This window comes from Typopeltis vanoorti, chromosome 8, assembly GCF_054136105.1.
Source record: "Typopeltis vanoorti isolate ZY-2024b chromosome 8, IOZ_Tvanoo_1.0, whole genome shotgun sequence".
Classification (NCBI taxonomy): domain Eukaryota; kingdom Metazoa; phylum Arthropoda; class Arachnida; order Uropygi; family Thelyphonidae; genus Typopeltis; species Typopeltis vanoorti.
The window spans coordinates 103051433-103067500 of NC_143556.1; the positions used below are offsets into that span (position 1 = coordinate 103051433).

Consider the following 16068-nt stretch of genomic DNA (forward strand, 5'->3'; position numbering starts at 1 on the left):
AAGCTTGGTATATATGTAGTTTGTATGCTATTCTAACTTTGATCAGCATCGAAGTGAAGTTCAAGATAGCGTGTTGTTTTCACCTGTGTGATGGTTGTGTTTTTAGGTTCTGCGCTTTGTGTATAGGAGGATGAATGTCGGATAGTGAGATATTTAGTTTCTATGAGCAGGGTTTGGGGATTTTTGAATATCATTAGCTTTTTTTTCCATGTTTTATATATATGCCGTTTTCAGTTAACCAGTTAGTGATTTGATTGATGTCGTGTTGCATATTTGTGTAAGTGATATTTGCGGTGTTGTGAATGGATACTATGGCCGTGTCGTCTGCGTACTGGGAGATTTTACTTTTTAGGGGAAGGTGGCTTATGTCGTGTGTGTATGTTAAATAGGATGGGTGATAGGACAGCTCCTTGCGGTACTCCACAGGTTACATGTACCTCTTTGCTGTACGCTGATCCTATACGTGTGGTGTGCTTTCTGTTTTTCATGTATGCTTTAAACCACTGGAGTAGACGACCACCAATTCCGATATGCGTTAGTTTCGTTAACAAGATTTTGTGTGTTAGTGTGTCAAATGCTTTTGTTAGGTCAATGAATACCACTAATGGTATTTTGTTTTTATCCAATGCAGCGTTTATTAGGTCTGTGAAATCTTCCAGGAGTGTTGCGGTTCCTTTATTTTTTTTAATGCCATATTGTGTTTTGGGTATGATTTGAAATTTTTCAACGTATGTGGAGAGTTTGTGATGCACGATGCGCTCCATGATTTGGTTGATTACAGATAACGTTGCGATAGGTCTGTAATTACTTATAATATTTCTTTTTCCATGTTTGTGTATGGGTGTGATTAATGCAGTCTTTAGTGTTTCAGGTATGTGTCCCGTTTCGAAGATTTCTTTTAACAGTTTTTGTATAACTGGAAGTAGGTTGGTTGAGTGTTTCTTGATGTCTTGAATAATAATAATAATAATAATAATAATAATAATAATAATAATAATAATAATAATACAAAGCACGATAAATAAGCCATGCAAGTCTTTTTATGTCCCAAGGGAAGGAAGGAAAACTAGAAGATTTCTTTTAGCACTAACTTTTGGAAATCAATAAGCAGCTGATTTCTACCCTAAGTCACCTCAGTAGCTAAGTTCATAACTGCCTACGATTTGAATACGTAAGGATTACAAGAATATAGCAGACAACTGTCGCCATCTCGTGTTCTTAAATCCTAACATTAAGCTGTACTGTTATCTGAAAGAATTCTGCGGTCGATTTGCCTAAGTTACTGTGAGGGGATTTAAACACTTTTACTGGGAGAAAAATCCTACTTACCTACGCCACAGATTGCCCAACTCAGAAACTGGGTGAAAAATACCTTAAAGAGTTTCCCTAATCGACGACAGAATCGAACTTATGACAGACTTTCTTCTAACAGTCCAGAGTTAATGAACGGTTACCATTATGACACGTGCATCCACAAAGCACTTGTATAATATTTTTTTGAACTATCCTGTATTATTATACCTCCAATCTTACTAACATTTCTATAGCTATTTCTATGGAAAAAACGGAATTATATTTCCTGTACATTTTAATTTGGAAACCAAATTACAACATGATATTAGATCACTTCCACACAACTTAGTCTATTAATAAGCATTTAAGTTACCTGATTTGGTGTAGTAACTTTTTTTGTCATTATGGGATCGCAGTTATAATAACTTGCATAAACAATAAGTCCAATTAAGGAGGTGATCATCACAGTTAATACGTTTGCTGGAAAATTGATCCATACAGCCCTAGAATAACAACAACAAAATAGGACAATTAGGTTCATAGGAGTTGAGATCGATAGCTAACATACAAAATATCAGGTTAAAATAGTAGAAAAGCACGATCGATATTTTACTTATGGGTTTTGTCTCAAGAAATTCTGCAATTTATGAATAATTTGGAATAAATATAAACTGTATCTTTATAGTGTAAAATCAATGCTGTACTAGTTCATTAATCCAGTCCTTCAAAATTGCTTTGTAAGCAGAACAGCTGTTAAGCAGAAAATGTAATTGTGATTTCCACTTTTGCTGATATAATTTGTAGAATTCTAATTTTAGTTTTCGGACTAATTGTCTGTGATAATGATTAGCTCATCGAGCTTTCTCGTCAGCAGAGCAACTGCCGTACCAAAATCTCATCAATCTAGAAAGGAGAGGGGCTGTCATGAAAACTCGGATCAAATGAAAATACTCTGGAGTTGGAGGAGAGCTGAGAAAATCTTCAATAGAAAGACGGGAGGGAAAAGATCATTGAATAGACACTTGTTGAGATTATTTCAAAAAGAAATTACGCTATTATGTTTAGAATGAATAGTCAAACTTTCAAGAGGATTGGTACCAGAATGGAAATAACAGTATTAGTTCTATAAGCAAAGAAGAATTGTGCAAAAATGTGTGATGTGGCTATACATTTTGCAATGGAGATTTTTTCTGTCCAAAGCAATCATGTTCATCATAGCTGTCATGTTCATCTAGGTATTGTGATTCTGGATTATAAGATAAAGACTGCCAACTTTCTACATGCTCCTAGATATGTTACTTTAACTAGGATCATGTAATCGTGATAACAGAATTCTTCTCTAAGAATTAGACCCTTTTTTAAATACATAAAAGTTTCGGTATGTGAAAAAAAGTTCTAATAAACTCCGTTAGTCCCTAAATTGTGTCCCTCATTTATCTTTTAAAGACTGTTTTCTCGTAAAATCAATATTTCAGATATAACTAGCACTGGTGATGAATGGCAAAGATGAACAACGAAAAAACAGAACGTGATTTAGTATCAAGTTCAATCGCCTTTTCTACAGACAGAAAAAAAAAAGTTCTCCACAGATTTTTTGTGTGAACGTGAAAGAGCCATTGACGACCAGATCCACTTTGTGGCAGATAAATTGTGATTTGGATGCTCCTGCACTAAAATTCCCTCACATTAGAACTGGCAACAAATGCTTTACTAAATAAAAAATAATGTGGTTTCTTACAAGGAAAATAAAGATGTCAAAAGAATTAACTCCCAAAATGTTTCAAATCCTTTTGATACAACTTTAGTTTAGCTTATTCCTTTTGATAATCCTAGAATTTTACACAATTTTGATGACCCAAATGCATCTAGAACACTTTCGGATAACTTCGTCACAAACTCCGGACTCCACTTCACAAGTCGCATTGGTATTAACCTGTGAAATAGCTTTTCCACCCTGCGTTGCTTACTAGTCTTCTAACGAAATTACAAATACAAACAGCTGTTAAGGATTGTAGAACTAATATTTAAAAATAAAAAAGCCAAAATATCTTTTGAAACTTCCAATTAGTATATTGCTGAATATAGTATGAAAAATTATTCAAGCATTGAACTTTTGTTTTCCAAAGAGTTATCACTTTTTCCTTTGGAATGGATAAACAACAGAAATTTCTCGTTCAGAAAAGTTATACTGTATGATGCAGAAAAAATGTACACCGAAATATATCAATACTGCTGCGATAACTACTAGCAGTTAGGCTGCGTTATGTGAAGAGACTATCCGTTCCCACTCGGTTCGAACTTCTTCCTTACTCGGTGATTAGCTGTAAGATATAGTGAAGGACATTATAGTCCCCTGTCCAGTGATATTGTTTTGCTGTAACAGTCAATCTGCGTCGCAATCCGTACAAGTATTCTTTGACAATCCCCGTCGAAAATTTTCTTGAGCGCATTACATACCTTTAACTTATGTTTAAGGGATAAATTACTATTCCTTTCACTATCAAATGCAGTACCACCTCTAAATACATATTTCAATATACATAATTTTTTGTGTGTTGAAGTGGAGGAATATTGCACTGTATTTGATAATAATTTATCATGGAATCACATGTTAAGAAATACTTACAGTTTAGCTCCACGAAGAGTGGATATCGAACTGATCCTCTGGAAAAAAGATTGGTTCACTGAATAGATAGCCAACCATGTTAAAAAGCCGCCTATTATTATGCTCCACGTGGTATGGCGTTCCCTGGGATCAAGACTGAAACTGAAATAATATACTTCAATAAATGCCTACAACTTCAATGACAAGTGACTCTAATCTTTGTATAATCTGTTTATTTAAATGAACAGAATGATACACAACTATTTACTACTAAGTTTGAATTAGAGATATTGCAAACTGATGATTGCAGTGGCTGCTTGGTTTTGAGCTCAACCAGATGATGGACTCCAAACACTTTATAACAAATGATGTAGAATACAGAACAGAAAAGATTTTTGACAACTCGCCTTAAGATCATTTGTACGTTGATAAATAGTAATCAAAGAATTCGATATTCAAATATTTATGAAATGCACGAAATGAAGGTATTATGGGATCTCTAAATAGAACATCTTGAAGAGATATCATTTATTTCTCTGGCATAAAGCAAATATTTAATTTTACACTTCTTTATATACGTCGTGTGACTGATTTCGCACAAGATACCAATATAGTTTGTACAATTGCATGTACTTTTACACTCGTTTCATGGCAATTCACATGTATGAATTATTTTGAAAATTCATTCCAGTAAATTTTCAAATCACATATATTAATGTGAATATGAATGTGTGAGTTATGTGCATAATGCGTACATATGAATTCGTACATGCGAAAGTATGAATTCGCACGTATGAAATTCTATCACAGAATGCTGCATTTGTAAATTATTTGAATTTGAATATTCTACAGTTTGTGGTTTAGGCCTGAAAGGGCTTGAAAAGTTCCATGTTTGGTCTTTAGAGTAGGATTTTGTATTATTTAATCTTAATCTATCCGTCGTACTAAATGTGAGACAGGTTTACAAACTTTCATGGATAGATTCACATAAAAAGGACAAACGAAACATTCTTTCCATATCACAAACTAGAACTGTTTTAACAATGATTCACTGCTCACAGCTGTAAAGATAAAGTAAACTATATAGCTTGTTATTTATACTGATCTATTTTTTACTGAGGATAATGAAAAGTGAAACTTCTATAAATGAATATCAATACATACATAATCGAAACGTCTCTCATAAACGATAAAGCTAAAAAAAGAGATTAAACTACTGGTGAGCAGCCGGAATTTTAGTTCTTAATTCTCAATAATCATCTTAAGTAACCACTTGATAATGGCTCGATAAGAAAAGCTACAACTGTGTTCTAAGAAATATTTGTCCTCAACCCTTTTCCTAGTAATTGCACAATATTAAGAAATTAGATATGTACCATAATCACAAGCAAGAAGGCCAGTATTCATCATTAAGATAGCTTATTGTACTCGTACAATAAGCTGGCTTAATGGTGAAATTATTCGGTGTCTGAACTAATTGCGCAAAGGAATAATACCAAGAAAACCTCATGCTGAAGTTAGTGCAACATTAAAAAATATGATCAAAATGCAACTGTTCACGAGATAATTTGCATAATGTCGAATTAGCAGTGTATTTCTAAAGACATCAAAGATTAAGTTAATTAATCAGCACCAGAATAGAGAAAAATACTGAAGGATAGCGAAATGTGTCTGAATAGTGGTAGAAGCATAGCGTGAAAAGCAATCCATCCAATATGATGGTGTCATAACTTTCTTATTATGCTCGCTATTCTGAGTCCCCTTTTTTCCGTCCTTCCACGTTACATCAAGATAAGAAGGGTTATGAATCCAGGATATGTTCAACTTCAGTTCTTATACACGGATGTTAAGGAAATAGCGCTCTTATATTTCAGATTTTAATTAAAACAACTGTGTAAGAGTTGCATATTTTCTCTATAAAACTCCTCCATTAAGTTGCGTTTAAATTTAAACAATGTTTTAAATACATATAGAACGCTGTTAGTTATATGCAAACTAATAGTAGGAGGAATTGGTTAAGCGTATTGAGAATTGATCCAGTATCCTTAACTGAAAATTATATGTTGCTAATCGAAATCAATATTTCCTATTAACAACATATAATTTTCAGTTAAGGATACTGGATCAATTAATAAACAAAATTCCTCTTAACCATTTCTCAATCAATTCTCAATCCTCTTAACCAATTTCTCCAATATCCAGTATCCTTAACTGAAAATTATATGTTGTTAATAGGAAATATTGGTTTCGATTAGCATCTAGAGAATGCAAGATATGATAAAAAATTATTCTGTATTGTATTTTTTTAAAACTTTCCTCTTTAAATTACTTCATGCTGTCTCTTTCGAAGCGGTGTGCTCGTTTAGTTGGATGCTGTGTGTCCAGAATTCGCACCATCATTCAAACCACATCTGAAAGTGCTATGTTTTCAATTTGACAAACACAGCGTCTACTTTCTTAAAATAACCATGAATATATCAGTGGATTTTTTTTTGTTTTGTGTTGGGTATAATAATTTTAGCTTGGAAAAAAAAAGAAAAAGAAAACATGAAGCGAGATCTGAGAAGGAAAAAGAGCATGGAATAAGAATCGTGGGATTCTGGCAAGGAATTGAATTCCTTGCCAGAACGGTAAGAAAATCCAATTGTGTAATGCACGATTTTTATTCTACGTTTTATTCTACGTTCCACATCTTATGTGAAAATGACGACATGATCCCAATTATTTCCAGTTGATTGACTAACATGCGTAGAGTGACATTCTCTGCTGGATTTATGCCACATTCCATCGGTTGTTCTTTTCTTCGATGAACGCCTCCAAAATCAGCATTATCAGCAGATTTTACTGTTTGTAGCTTGAAAATCCGAATTCAATACAATATTCCTTTCCGAATTTAAATATTAGCATCTTGAAGGTTTCCTTGTCCTTTTTTTCCAGTTTATCGTGTAGAAATCACAACACAAAATCACACATCTTACAAGAATGAGAGGAACATTCGTAACGGCTTTTTAGCTAAAGGTGGTTCATTCAGTCCCACCTGGGGTTGGATTTTCCCCCTACTAATTTTAGATTTTTAATCTAAAATCTCGAGTTCTTAACGCTTATAATGTAAACTAATGTAAATGCATATTATGTGTGTCGGTTTTGTTTGTTGTATCCTGAACAACAACAATAAAGTCAACTTCGCAAGATAATTACTTCTCAATAACCCAAGCCACAAGATTGATTAACGCAACAGCTTCTGCTCTACCTTATATCTAGCGGAGGACTGTTGTATGACACTACTGACTGTAATATTATCATATGGCAATCATTCCAGAAATATTTTGGATCACACCGTTCTTCGATCATATTTCACCTTAGTGAGTGCAGAAGAATACCTTGGTATGTTTCTGTTCTTACTTGAAAAACTCTATTCGTTGTCCTTTCACCGCTGTAGACCATACAACATCAATTCCACCGATATCTTGAATACCTTTGATCACAATGGTGAGCATTGCTCCTATTATGATGGTGGTTTGGATTACATCTGTCCATATAACAGCTTTTATTCCTCCCTAAAAAGAAAAATATCAATATTAATGCAATTTAGCAACGCCGAGAGATGTATGTATTAATAATGTATTAGAAGTTCTAAGTTATTAATAGCCCTTATTCAGAAAATTCTTTTATTATTAGCAGTTTGTTAGTTCATCATGCATTTCCTATCACTAGAAAAGTCTACTCACATTCATTCATTTTACTTTAAAAGCTTTTCAGGGATACACAGTATTCTTTGGTCTATACCCATTTTTTCTGCTATTCCAAAACATCCTGAGTATCTGCTGGGACGTTACTCTGAGAACCTTTATGTCTCAATATTATCGTACTTAATATTCTTATAATGTAACGACTTCTGCAGATTAGAATTTCTTTCATAAATGATTACAGCAATCCCTCGATTAGTGCGCCTAATTCGTTCCTTAAAACAGGCTCCTTAATCGAAAACGCACTAATCGAATATAATAACCTATGGGAAAAAGTATAATTCGTTCCTCAAATTTCTTTATAGAATCTTAATTTTTTTATAAAAGAATTCGGATATGCCTCAGGGCCTAGTTAAAGGAAAACCATGAAGCTGAAAGACAATAAAACATATTCAGAATATAAATTTTATTATTCTACTTCTTAACAAAGAATTGAGCTAACGTAGTTTGGCGGGCATTTTTTTTTTTTTTCATACACCCGACGGTATGGCTCTGTTGCCTCTTCTACTCTTCTGCAAATTTTACTGCTTCTCTCTTCATCAGGGTCAGCTTCTAAGCATTGCTGCTTAAAAACTTCGATTGTACGAAAAATATTTTCAAATTGTTTCTGTGAAATCTCTTTTGGCTGACTATCGGTGGTTAAATTTTCTTCATATTCTTCGGGATCTTCCCGCTGTGCATCTAAATTTAGCAGGTCGGAATCACTCAATTCTTCAGAATGAGATTTAATTAACTCTTGGACTTTATCATTGTCAATCTCATCAAAACCCAGTTCATGCCCGATGTTGGCAATTTCCTCAACAACATTATCCATTTCATTTGAAAAGCTTCCAAAATCTTTTGCACAATGTGGAAGAATGTACTTCCAAACGGCTCGAATATTGCTAGCAGTAATTTCATTCCAATATTGATGAATATTTTCAATAGCAGATTTAACATTAAATTTCTTCCAGAATTCTAGTAATGTCATAGAATTCTCACCAGATGTTGCTTCTATTGCGTGTTTAAATGTTCTTCTCAGGTAGCATCCCTTAAAGGTTGCGATAATCCACTGGTCCATAGGTTGTATGAGAGAAGTTGTATTTGGCGGTAAAAATTTGGAACATAGTATACATAGAAGTAGTGTAGTATGACATTAAAAATAACTTTGTAAAATGTTTTAAATCGGTAATTAAATTATTTCATTTTGGTGAGTGATTTTTTAAAATAGTTGGCCATAAAAATGTATAGATAGAATTTTTTTAAAAAGTCTGTAACAGTTATTTTTAAGATTTATATAGGCGCACTTATCGAATTTGGGTATCGAAAAAAAATGATTCACTAATCGAAAACGCACTAATCGAGGGATTACTGTATTTCAATATACCAATATTATCTTTATTGTATTTGATCGTTTTCAGAGATTTTTATACTCCCGAAATTTGTCCAGATGTGATTTGACCAATACTTGATACAATGGAATAACTACTTCTACTTGGCTCTGCAATTCTATTCATTTAACCAATGCTTTACGTCATTCGTAACACTTTCACATTGTACCACGCCGTACTTCAAATTCCCTGTCAGAGATCTCTTGCCATCTTTATATTTTGCAGCTTCAATATAACAGAAGGAAACTTCGGATTCCATAATTCAAAATCTTGCACTTAACCACGCTGAACTGACATTTCACTCTTCTGTTCAATCAGCAGTTGTAAATCTCTCTCTCTCTCTCTCTCTCTCTCTCTCTCTCTCCCCGCGCGCGCGTGTGTGTGTGTTATTGAACTCCACTCTATAGTTGAAAAAATAACACCTTTATTAACAACTATATCAACGAATAAACAACGATAGTCTTAAACTTTTTATTCATTACAAAAAAAGAAAAAGAAAGAAAGAACGAAAATATCAGAGGATAAATAAGAAGCTAAAATGCTAGCACATATCACCCTATGAACGCAGTCATTCAATTATTCTGTTTTCACTAGGAAGACCGATATATGTAGTTCAATGTAATGGTTTCAGACTCGCTGCAAGCATGCTAATATACAAGTAATGTTCAGTTATGGAGATGTAGCATCCATGGCATTTTAAAAAATGCATGTGATTTAATATGATTTAATCTTCTTTTATGTATGGTTTGCGTATAGAAGCGATGTATACGAAGATATGCAGAATTACAAAATCAGCACTTCCACCGGAAGTGAAAAAAAAAAAAAAACAGAGAAGGAAGACAACTTTAGTTTCATTTACCTGGACCTGAATGAAATGAAAATATCTTAATCGGTGACCAAGTTGACTGTACGGGCATGCGCACTGTTGCATGTACCATATTGACGTAATACTTTAATAATAATAATAATAATAGTAATAAAAAAACGAATTGTTTTATTTATTATGCCCTTTATTTATTTTTAATGAATTGTACAAAAAACTCATCTTTGTCTTTTTAAAACAAATATTCACGTTTATATACTGGAACTAGTACTTATATTCGTGACGATACAATATATATAGTTAAAAATAATTTGCGTTCTGATTTTTTGGTAAGTTCCTTAGCACGACCACGGTACGAATGTACTATTGATTTACAAATATACCTTTCGTGGGTGGAAGCCATATAAAAATGTTCTTTCATGAAAAAAAAAAAAGCACTCTTAACTTTTTTCCTTGTGAACTATTTGATTTGCTCATTGGAAATTTCACCTGACAGTAGCACTCATGCTGTGTTTTCGGGATGATATATTTATTCTGATAAGGAACCTCCACTGTCCATCGCAAAAATAAATAAATAATGCTTCCATCACATGAGAATTTTCCCTCTGACAAAACTATATAAAAGCCATACAAAGAAACGGAATATATGTTTCCAAATTTGTTATGAAGTTCGTAATTTTGTTATTCAAAATTATATTACATTTAAGTAGTGATTTCAATATAAAACTTTATTTTATATCATTATGGTGGTTGGAATGGAAGCAGATGTTCTCTTTTAGAATCGTTTATAACGATGCCAATACACAGATAATTAGAGTCTATCGGAAAACCGGAAACAATTAAAAAAAATTGAACTCTCACACTTGGTTGGAAAGAGAAAAAAAAATACAAAAATATCGAGTCAATATAATTGGTACTTCTGACACAAATATGTTTAAGATAGTACGCGTGAACAGTAGGAAAGAACAGATATAGAATTTAACATGATATATTGAATGGAAAGCAATTTCAAATAGGGGATGGGCGTATTTCTAAATAGGGAAATTGGACGAAGCATAAAATCACCGTCAATCTCACACATTATAAATTGAAAGATGTACACTCTGGTAATTCTCCATGCAGCTGTTATTCTCTACATGCGTGTGATTCTATTCAGTCACAGCTCTGCAACAGTCTACCGTCCATTCCTATCGAGCCATGCACCACATTAATTAAAGACCATTATTAGTGTTGTTTTTCTTTTTTCAGTCGTTGGATGGAAACTTGATGTAAAGTTTCTAGCTTAATAGTATGATATAAATCTGCATGGCAATATACTTGGAGGAATGCTTTGGTCTTTCTAATTGTTTCTTCCTATTTTTCACCACATTCTTTTAGATTTTGACTTCAGTCGTCATTTATCTCATGCACTTTAAATGTTCTAGAAATTGAAAGTATGTAAGCCTCAGTGAATAAACATAAATAAATAAATATACATAAGCAAGTTCTGGAAAGGAAGCCACTGACGTGACCTCAATTTATCGAATAATTCATCATTAGTTGCTCTTTATGTGTTAAGATCAATGACCTGTCACCGTCAAGTAATTTGGCTACGCATAAACTTACTTAATGTTTTGATAGGAGAGCTGATTTTATCTGCGTAGCCTGTTATGTCCCTCAATGGCGTGAGTTCTTCATGTGATTTGTCTTACGAGATGTAAAATCAAGTATTTTACATCCCGGGAAGGGAAACTGTCATCTTCGTAGACCGGCTAACCCGTCTTCATTTGAAAAACCCCCTTATAGAGGTTCTTCGCTTCTTAGACGAGATTTCACAGTCTCTCCAACAACAACAATCGATATATTTATTATTTTATTTATTTATTTTGCGAATTTATATTTTATAATTTATTATATTAAACTGCTGTTTATTATAATATATTTATATTACAGTAAAAATGAGTGAAGAAAAAATAAATCTATTTTAGTAATTGTTATTGGTGTCTGTAATGTATGAACTGAGAGAAGGAAACTAAGTAAAAAGTTATGATTTCAATGATAAATAGCAGAGAAAAGAAACTTACCAAAGCCGTGTAGAAGGTGCACACCAGGCCAATACTCAGTACACTGAACCATAGATTTATTCCGGATACTTAAAAAAAACGAGTAAATTTCTTCTAATATATATTCAAAATAATAATCAAATCAAGCTATTAAAATATAAGGATGATTAATGCTTTAACATTTAATTTTCAGGATTATTTTGATAGAACGTATTAAAGCATATGATACCTTGATAAAGTCTGCGCCTTTTGTACTCGTACAAACTATAATTAGTAACTTTATTTTTTTTTTCAGAACGTTCGTTGTATAGCGAGACGAAAAAAGTGTAACTATATATAATATATTGTATTATATAATATAATATAATATATTGTATAATACAATATAATATATTGTAACTCTATATTGTATTATATATCGAGTAATTTCATATAATTAGAATAAAAATTAAATAGTGAATATAAATAAAATAAAACAAAATACAGAAATTCTTTAACATTTTTGACTTCCCAAAGAGAGTAGATGGATCTTGTTTGATCCTGACCAATATTTGAAAGTCAGCGAGAGCTGGTCTTCAGTCAGCGTCTGGAATGAATGACAATCTCTCTTCTGATGGTCTAGCATTATCAACCAGTAATGTTGTTAGATGGCCACACAGGCACTTATGATTAAATAAGGAGTCACAGAAAATGTATAATGAAGTGTTTTTAGGTTATGAGCAAAATGTAATTTTTTTTTCAGTTCACTCCACGATTGCCTGTAAAAGAGTGGATATGCATCCGCTGCAGTTTTGGAGCCAAGGATCAGATACTAATTATGCTTCTCTCTCTCTCTCTCTCTCTCAATTGAAGATTACCTATTGGTTTTTAATTTTTATTTAGAACAATGAATTGTTTTTGAAAAAATAAAAAATAATAACCCGTAATTTTTTCCGCTTCATTTTCGTATAAATATTTGCATCCATTTATATGCATATTGAGTCCAGGAAAAGCGTCTCGCTTTAATTATCACTAATATTGTTCAGAGGAAGAATAATATTACTATCTATTTTGCTTCCTAGTTGAAGATTACAACTACTGATTCCATTTTGTTCTGTACTGAACAGTTCATATGGATTTCAATAGACTATATCGATGACTGATGAGAGTGATACTGATATTAAGCGACATAGTTCTGATGAATTAGAAATATCTACCAAGAAATGTTATTATTTCAACGATCTCCATTAAAAATTATCGATAAAATCACTTACCTTGAGATAACACGAGAGAAGGAGCATATATCACAAATGAGGTGTAAAATAACTAAAAAAAAAACGAAAAAAATATCGTTCTTATCAGTAATATATTATACGAATTAACATAATTGTAAATGTAATTTACACAGATAGTTAAATTTTGAAATTCTGACATCCCCAGTCTCAGCTAAAATATTAAAAAATAAAACATGGTATATAGTACTGTGAGTAGATCAAGTGTTAGTGGTTGTTTTTATGTGACTTCACCCATGAAAGGGTAAACTCACGGAACATTATCATGAATGGGCTGAGGAATTTTCTAATATACACCCTCTGTCCAAAAAGAAACCGAACTTTTCGAAAATAGAAGAAACTAGTGGCGTCACTTGTTGTATCTTTTTGTTGTCGAAAGCGGCAACCTTCATTGGTGTTGTTTCAACTGCTTATGACATTTGTTTCATTAGAAGCTGAGTTATAGTGCCAAGAGTGACAGTGTGTTTTGACGAACGGTCGGAAAATGAGTTTCTAAGAGCGAGCTGCGATTGACTTTTGTGTTAAAGTTGGTAAAATTTTACCGAAACGCATCAAATGCTTCAAAAGGCATACGGTGATGAATGCTTATCCCGTACTCAAGTTTACGAGTGGTTTAAGCGATTTCAAAGTGGTCGTGAGACGCTTGAGGACGACGAAAAGCCGGGCCGTCCAAAAACTGGACTGAGCGAAGTTAACATCCAAAAAGGGCGTGATTTCATCAAAGAAAACCCGAAATCGTCCGTGAGATTGATTGAAGATGAATTAGGAACTCCAAAATCAACTGTGCAGAACAATTTGATCGAGAGTTCGGACCTTCGTAAATTGAATTCGCGATTTGTTCCCCACGAGTTGACCGACGACCAAAAAATGTATCGAATTGAACACTTCAAGGACCTCATTAAAACCGCTCTTAAGGACTCAAACTTCCTTGAAACGATCGTTACTGGTGACGAAACGTAGTGTTTTGAGTATGAGCCCGAAACAAAGCGCCAGAGTGCCGAGTGGAGACCACCAGAAGAGGGGCGTCCGAAAAAACGTCGCTTGGAGAAGAAGTAAAGACAATGCGGATTTTTTTCTACTATTCCAAGGGCATTATTCAGAAAGAATTCGTTCCGCCTGGCCAAAAGGTCAATATTGTCCGTTTGGCCAGGCGGAACGGTCAATATTGAGGTTTATCTCGAAGTTTCGAAGCGATTGATAGCGAGAATTCGTCGCGTACGGCATGAATATCGTTAAGCTCGACCGTTTGTCAAACCACACTATTACTCTTGACATTATAACTCGGCTTCTAATGAGACAAATATTATAAACAGTTGACACAACACTAATGAAGGTTGCCGATTTCGACAACAAAAAGATACAACAGGTGGCGCCACTAGTTTCTTCTGTTTTTGAAAAGAATATTCAAAAGGCCGGAACAGGCCATACTAGGCCTAAATCCTTGATACGTATGATGATGATGATATATATATATATCGCACAAGAGCGTGGTGCAGTGCATTCCTCCCCAAAAAGGACCCCCCCCCCCCAAGAGGTCTGATTTCAACTATTATTTGTAATAGAATACTATATTCATAATACTACATAGAGATCCTACAAATGATACTGCACCTCAATATTTAATCATATCTTCGTTTAGCAGTTATTAGTCCAAATGTCTCTATAGTAGATCACAGTAATCTGAATTCTTCCTCCCATATCCTCACACAAATACTAGATACCAATGTGAAATCTTTAAAAGGACATGCGAGGTCAACTTTTGTCACAAATGTCGTACAGATATGTAGGCTTCAAATGAGCCTACATGTCACAACGGTCTGACACTTTATATATAAAAAAATCTAACTGTCAATAATCAGAGACCAAAAATATCCACATGATAATGTATTGAAAGTATGAGATAAATTCCTAAACAGAATTTGTCGATTCAGAAATTTTTAATAATTTTAATGTACTTTTAAGTAAATGTATTTTTTTAAGATATAGTTGTTTTTATTAGGAAAAATTTAAAAAATTCTTACAAGAAAATGTTTGTCTTAGTAATATCCCAATATTCCAGATAAAGATTCTTCTTTGTCATAAAGATAATATTTTTCTTTGACCTATCCTCTTTTTTCCATGCTTTGGAGAAAAGTGGAAAGTATGACATTACGTATGATCCCCAGATAAATACAATAAGTGTAGTTCGAATTTTCTAACTGAATAAAAGATGTTTTTACCTGGTTTATAGTTGAGACCACAAAGGCTAAAAATCTGACTTTACGGTTGAATCTTCTTTCTAAATACTAGAAATTTTTAAAAAAATATATCAGTAATCAATAGTTTTTATTCCTTCAAAAACTGAAAGATAATAGTATTTAGCAAAAGCAAAAGGGTACAAGCCACCAGAGAGAGGGAGAGAAAGAACAATCTAATTTTTGTTATCTCCTAAATAATTTAGTTTCCAGTCTTAGGTTATTAAGCATGGATTATAAAGAATGTTTTAATTTCCAATCTGAAAATGGAGATTGCAAATTTTGTGTTACTTTTTGTCTACGTACTGCCTCTCTGATAAAAACCTGAAAGGTTAATGCTCATTGTGAAGGGGTTCATACTGCCTCATTTAGTTAGATATACTGTTACTTTTTACAGTATTTTTGCCTGTTATCCTAGTTCGATATCATAAACCAATTTCGATTTATCCTTAGAGATCTGTGTTTGAACTATCTAGGATATTTATCGTGAGACTTACGTTAATTGGTTCTGGTGCTGGAAAACGAATCGTCTGGAAAATGTAAGTCTAGTTTATAATACAGTACTATCATTTCTGTTTTAGATAGAAATAATTCGTTTTTCAAGACGAGGCCATCTGATTACATTAGAAAGAAACTAAATTCGTACAGTTAAGAGGTGCTTTGTATTCATAGATGCTTTATATC

General features: G+C 33.2%; 1 protein-coding gene across 3 annotated transcripts in view; it reads right to left on the reverse strand.

Moving 5' to 3' along the window:
* The window catches only part of LOC150104239 (sodium-coupled monocarboxylate transporter 1-like), a 78525-nt gene that overhangs the window by 47456 nt on the left and 15001 nt on the right, over positions 1 to 16068 (reverse strand). For all 3 annotated transcript variants that reach the window (XR_016548649.1, XM_090396238.1, XM_090396239.1), the window contains exons 3-8: positions 15370 to 15435; positions 13133 to 13184; positions 11901 to 11968; positions 7301 to 7455; positions 3920 to 4060; positions 1667 to 1796 (exon numbers count right to left, since the gene is read on the reverse strand). Coding sequence is in view for 2 of the 3 variants with exons in the window: in XM_090396238.1 (XP_090252364.1) it covers positions 1667 to 1796; positions 3920 to 4060; positions 7301 to 7455; positions 11901 to 11968; positions 13133 to 13184; positions 15370 to 15435 (612 nt within the window). In the remaining variant the exon portion in view is untranslated. The remainder of the gene's footprint in view (positions 1 to 1666; positions 1797 to 3919; positions 4061 to 7300; positions 7456 to 11900; positions 11969 to 13132; positions 13185 to 15369; positions 15436 to 16068) is intronic.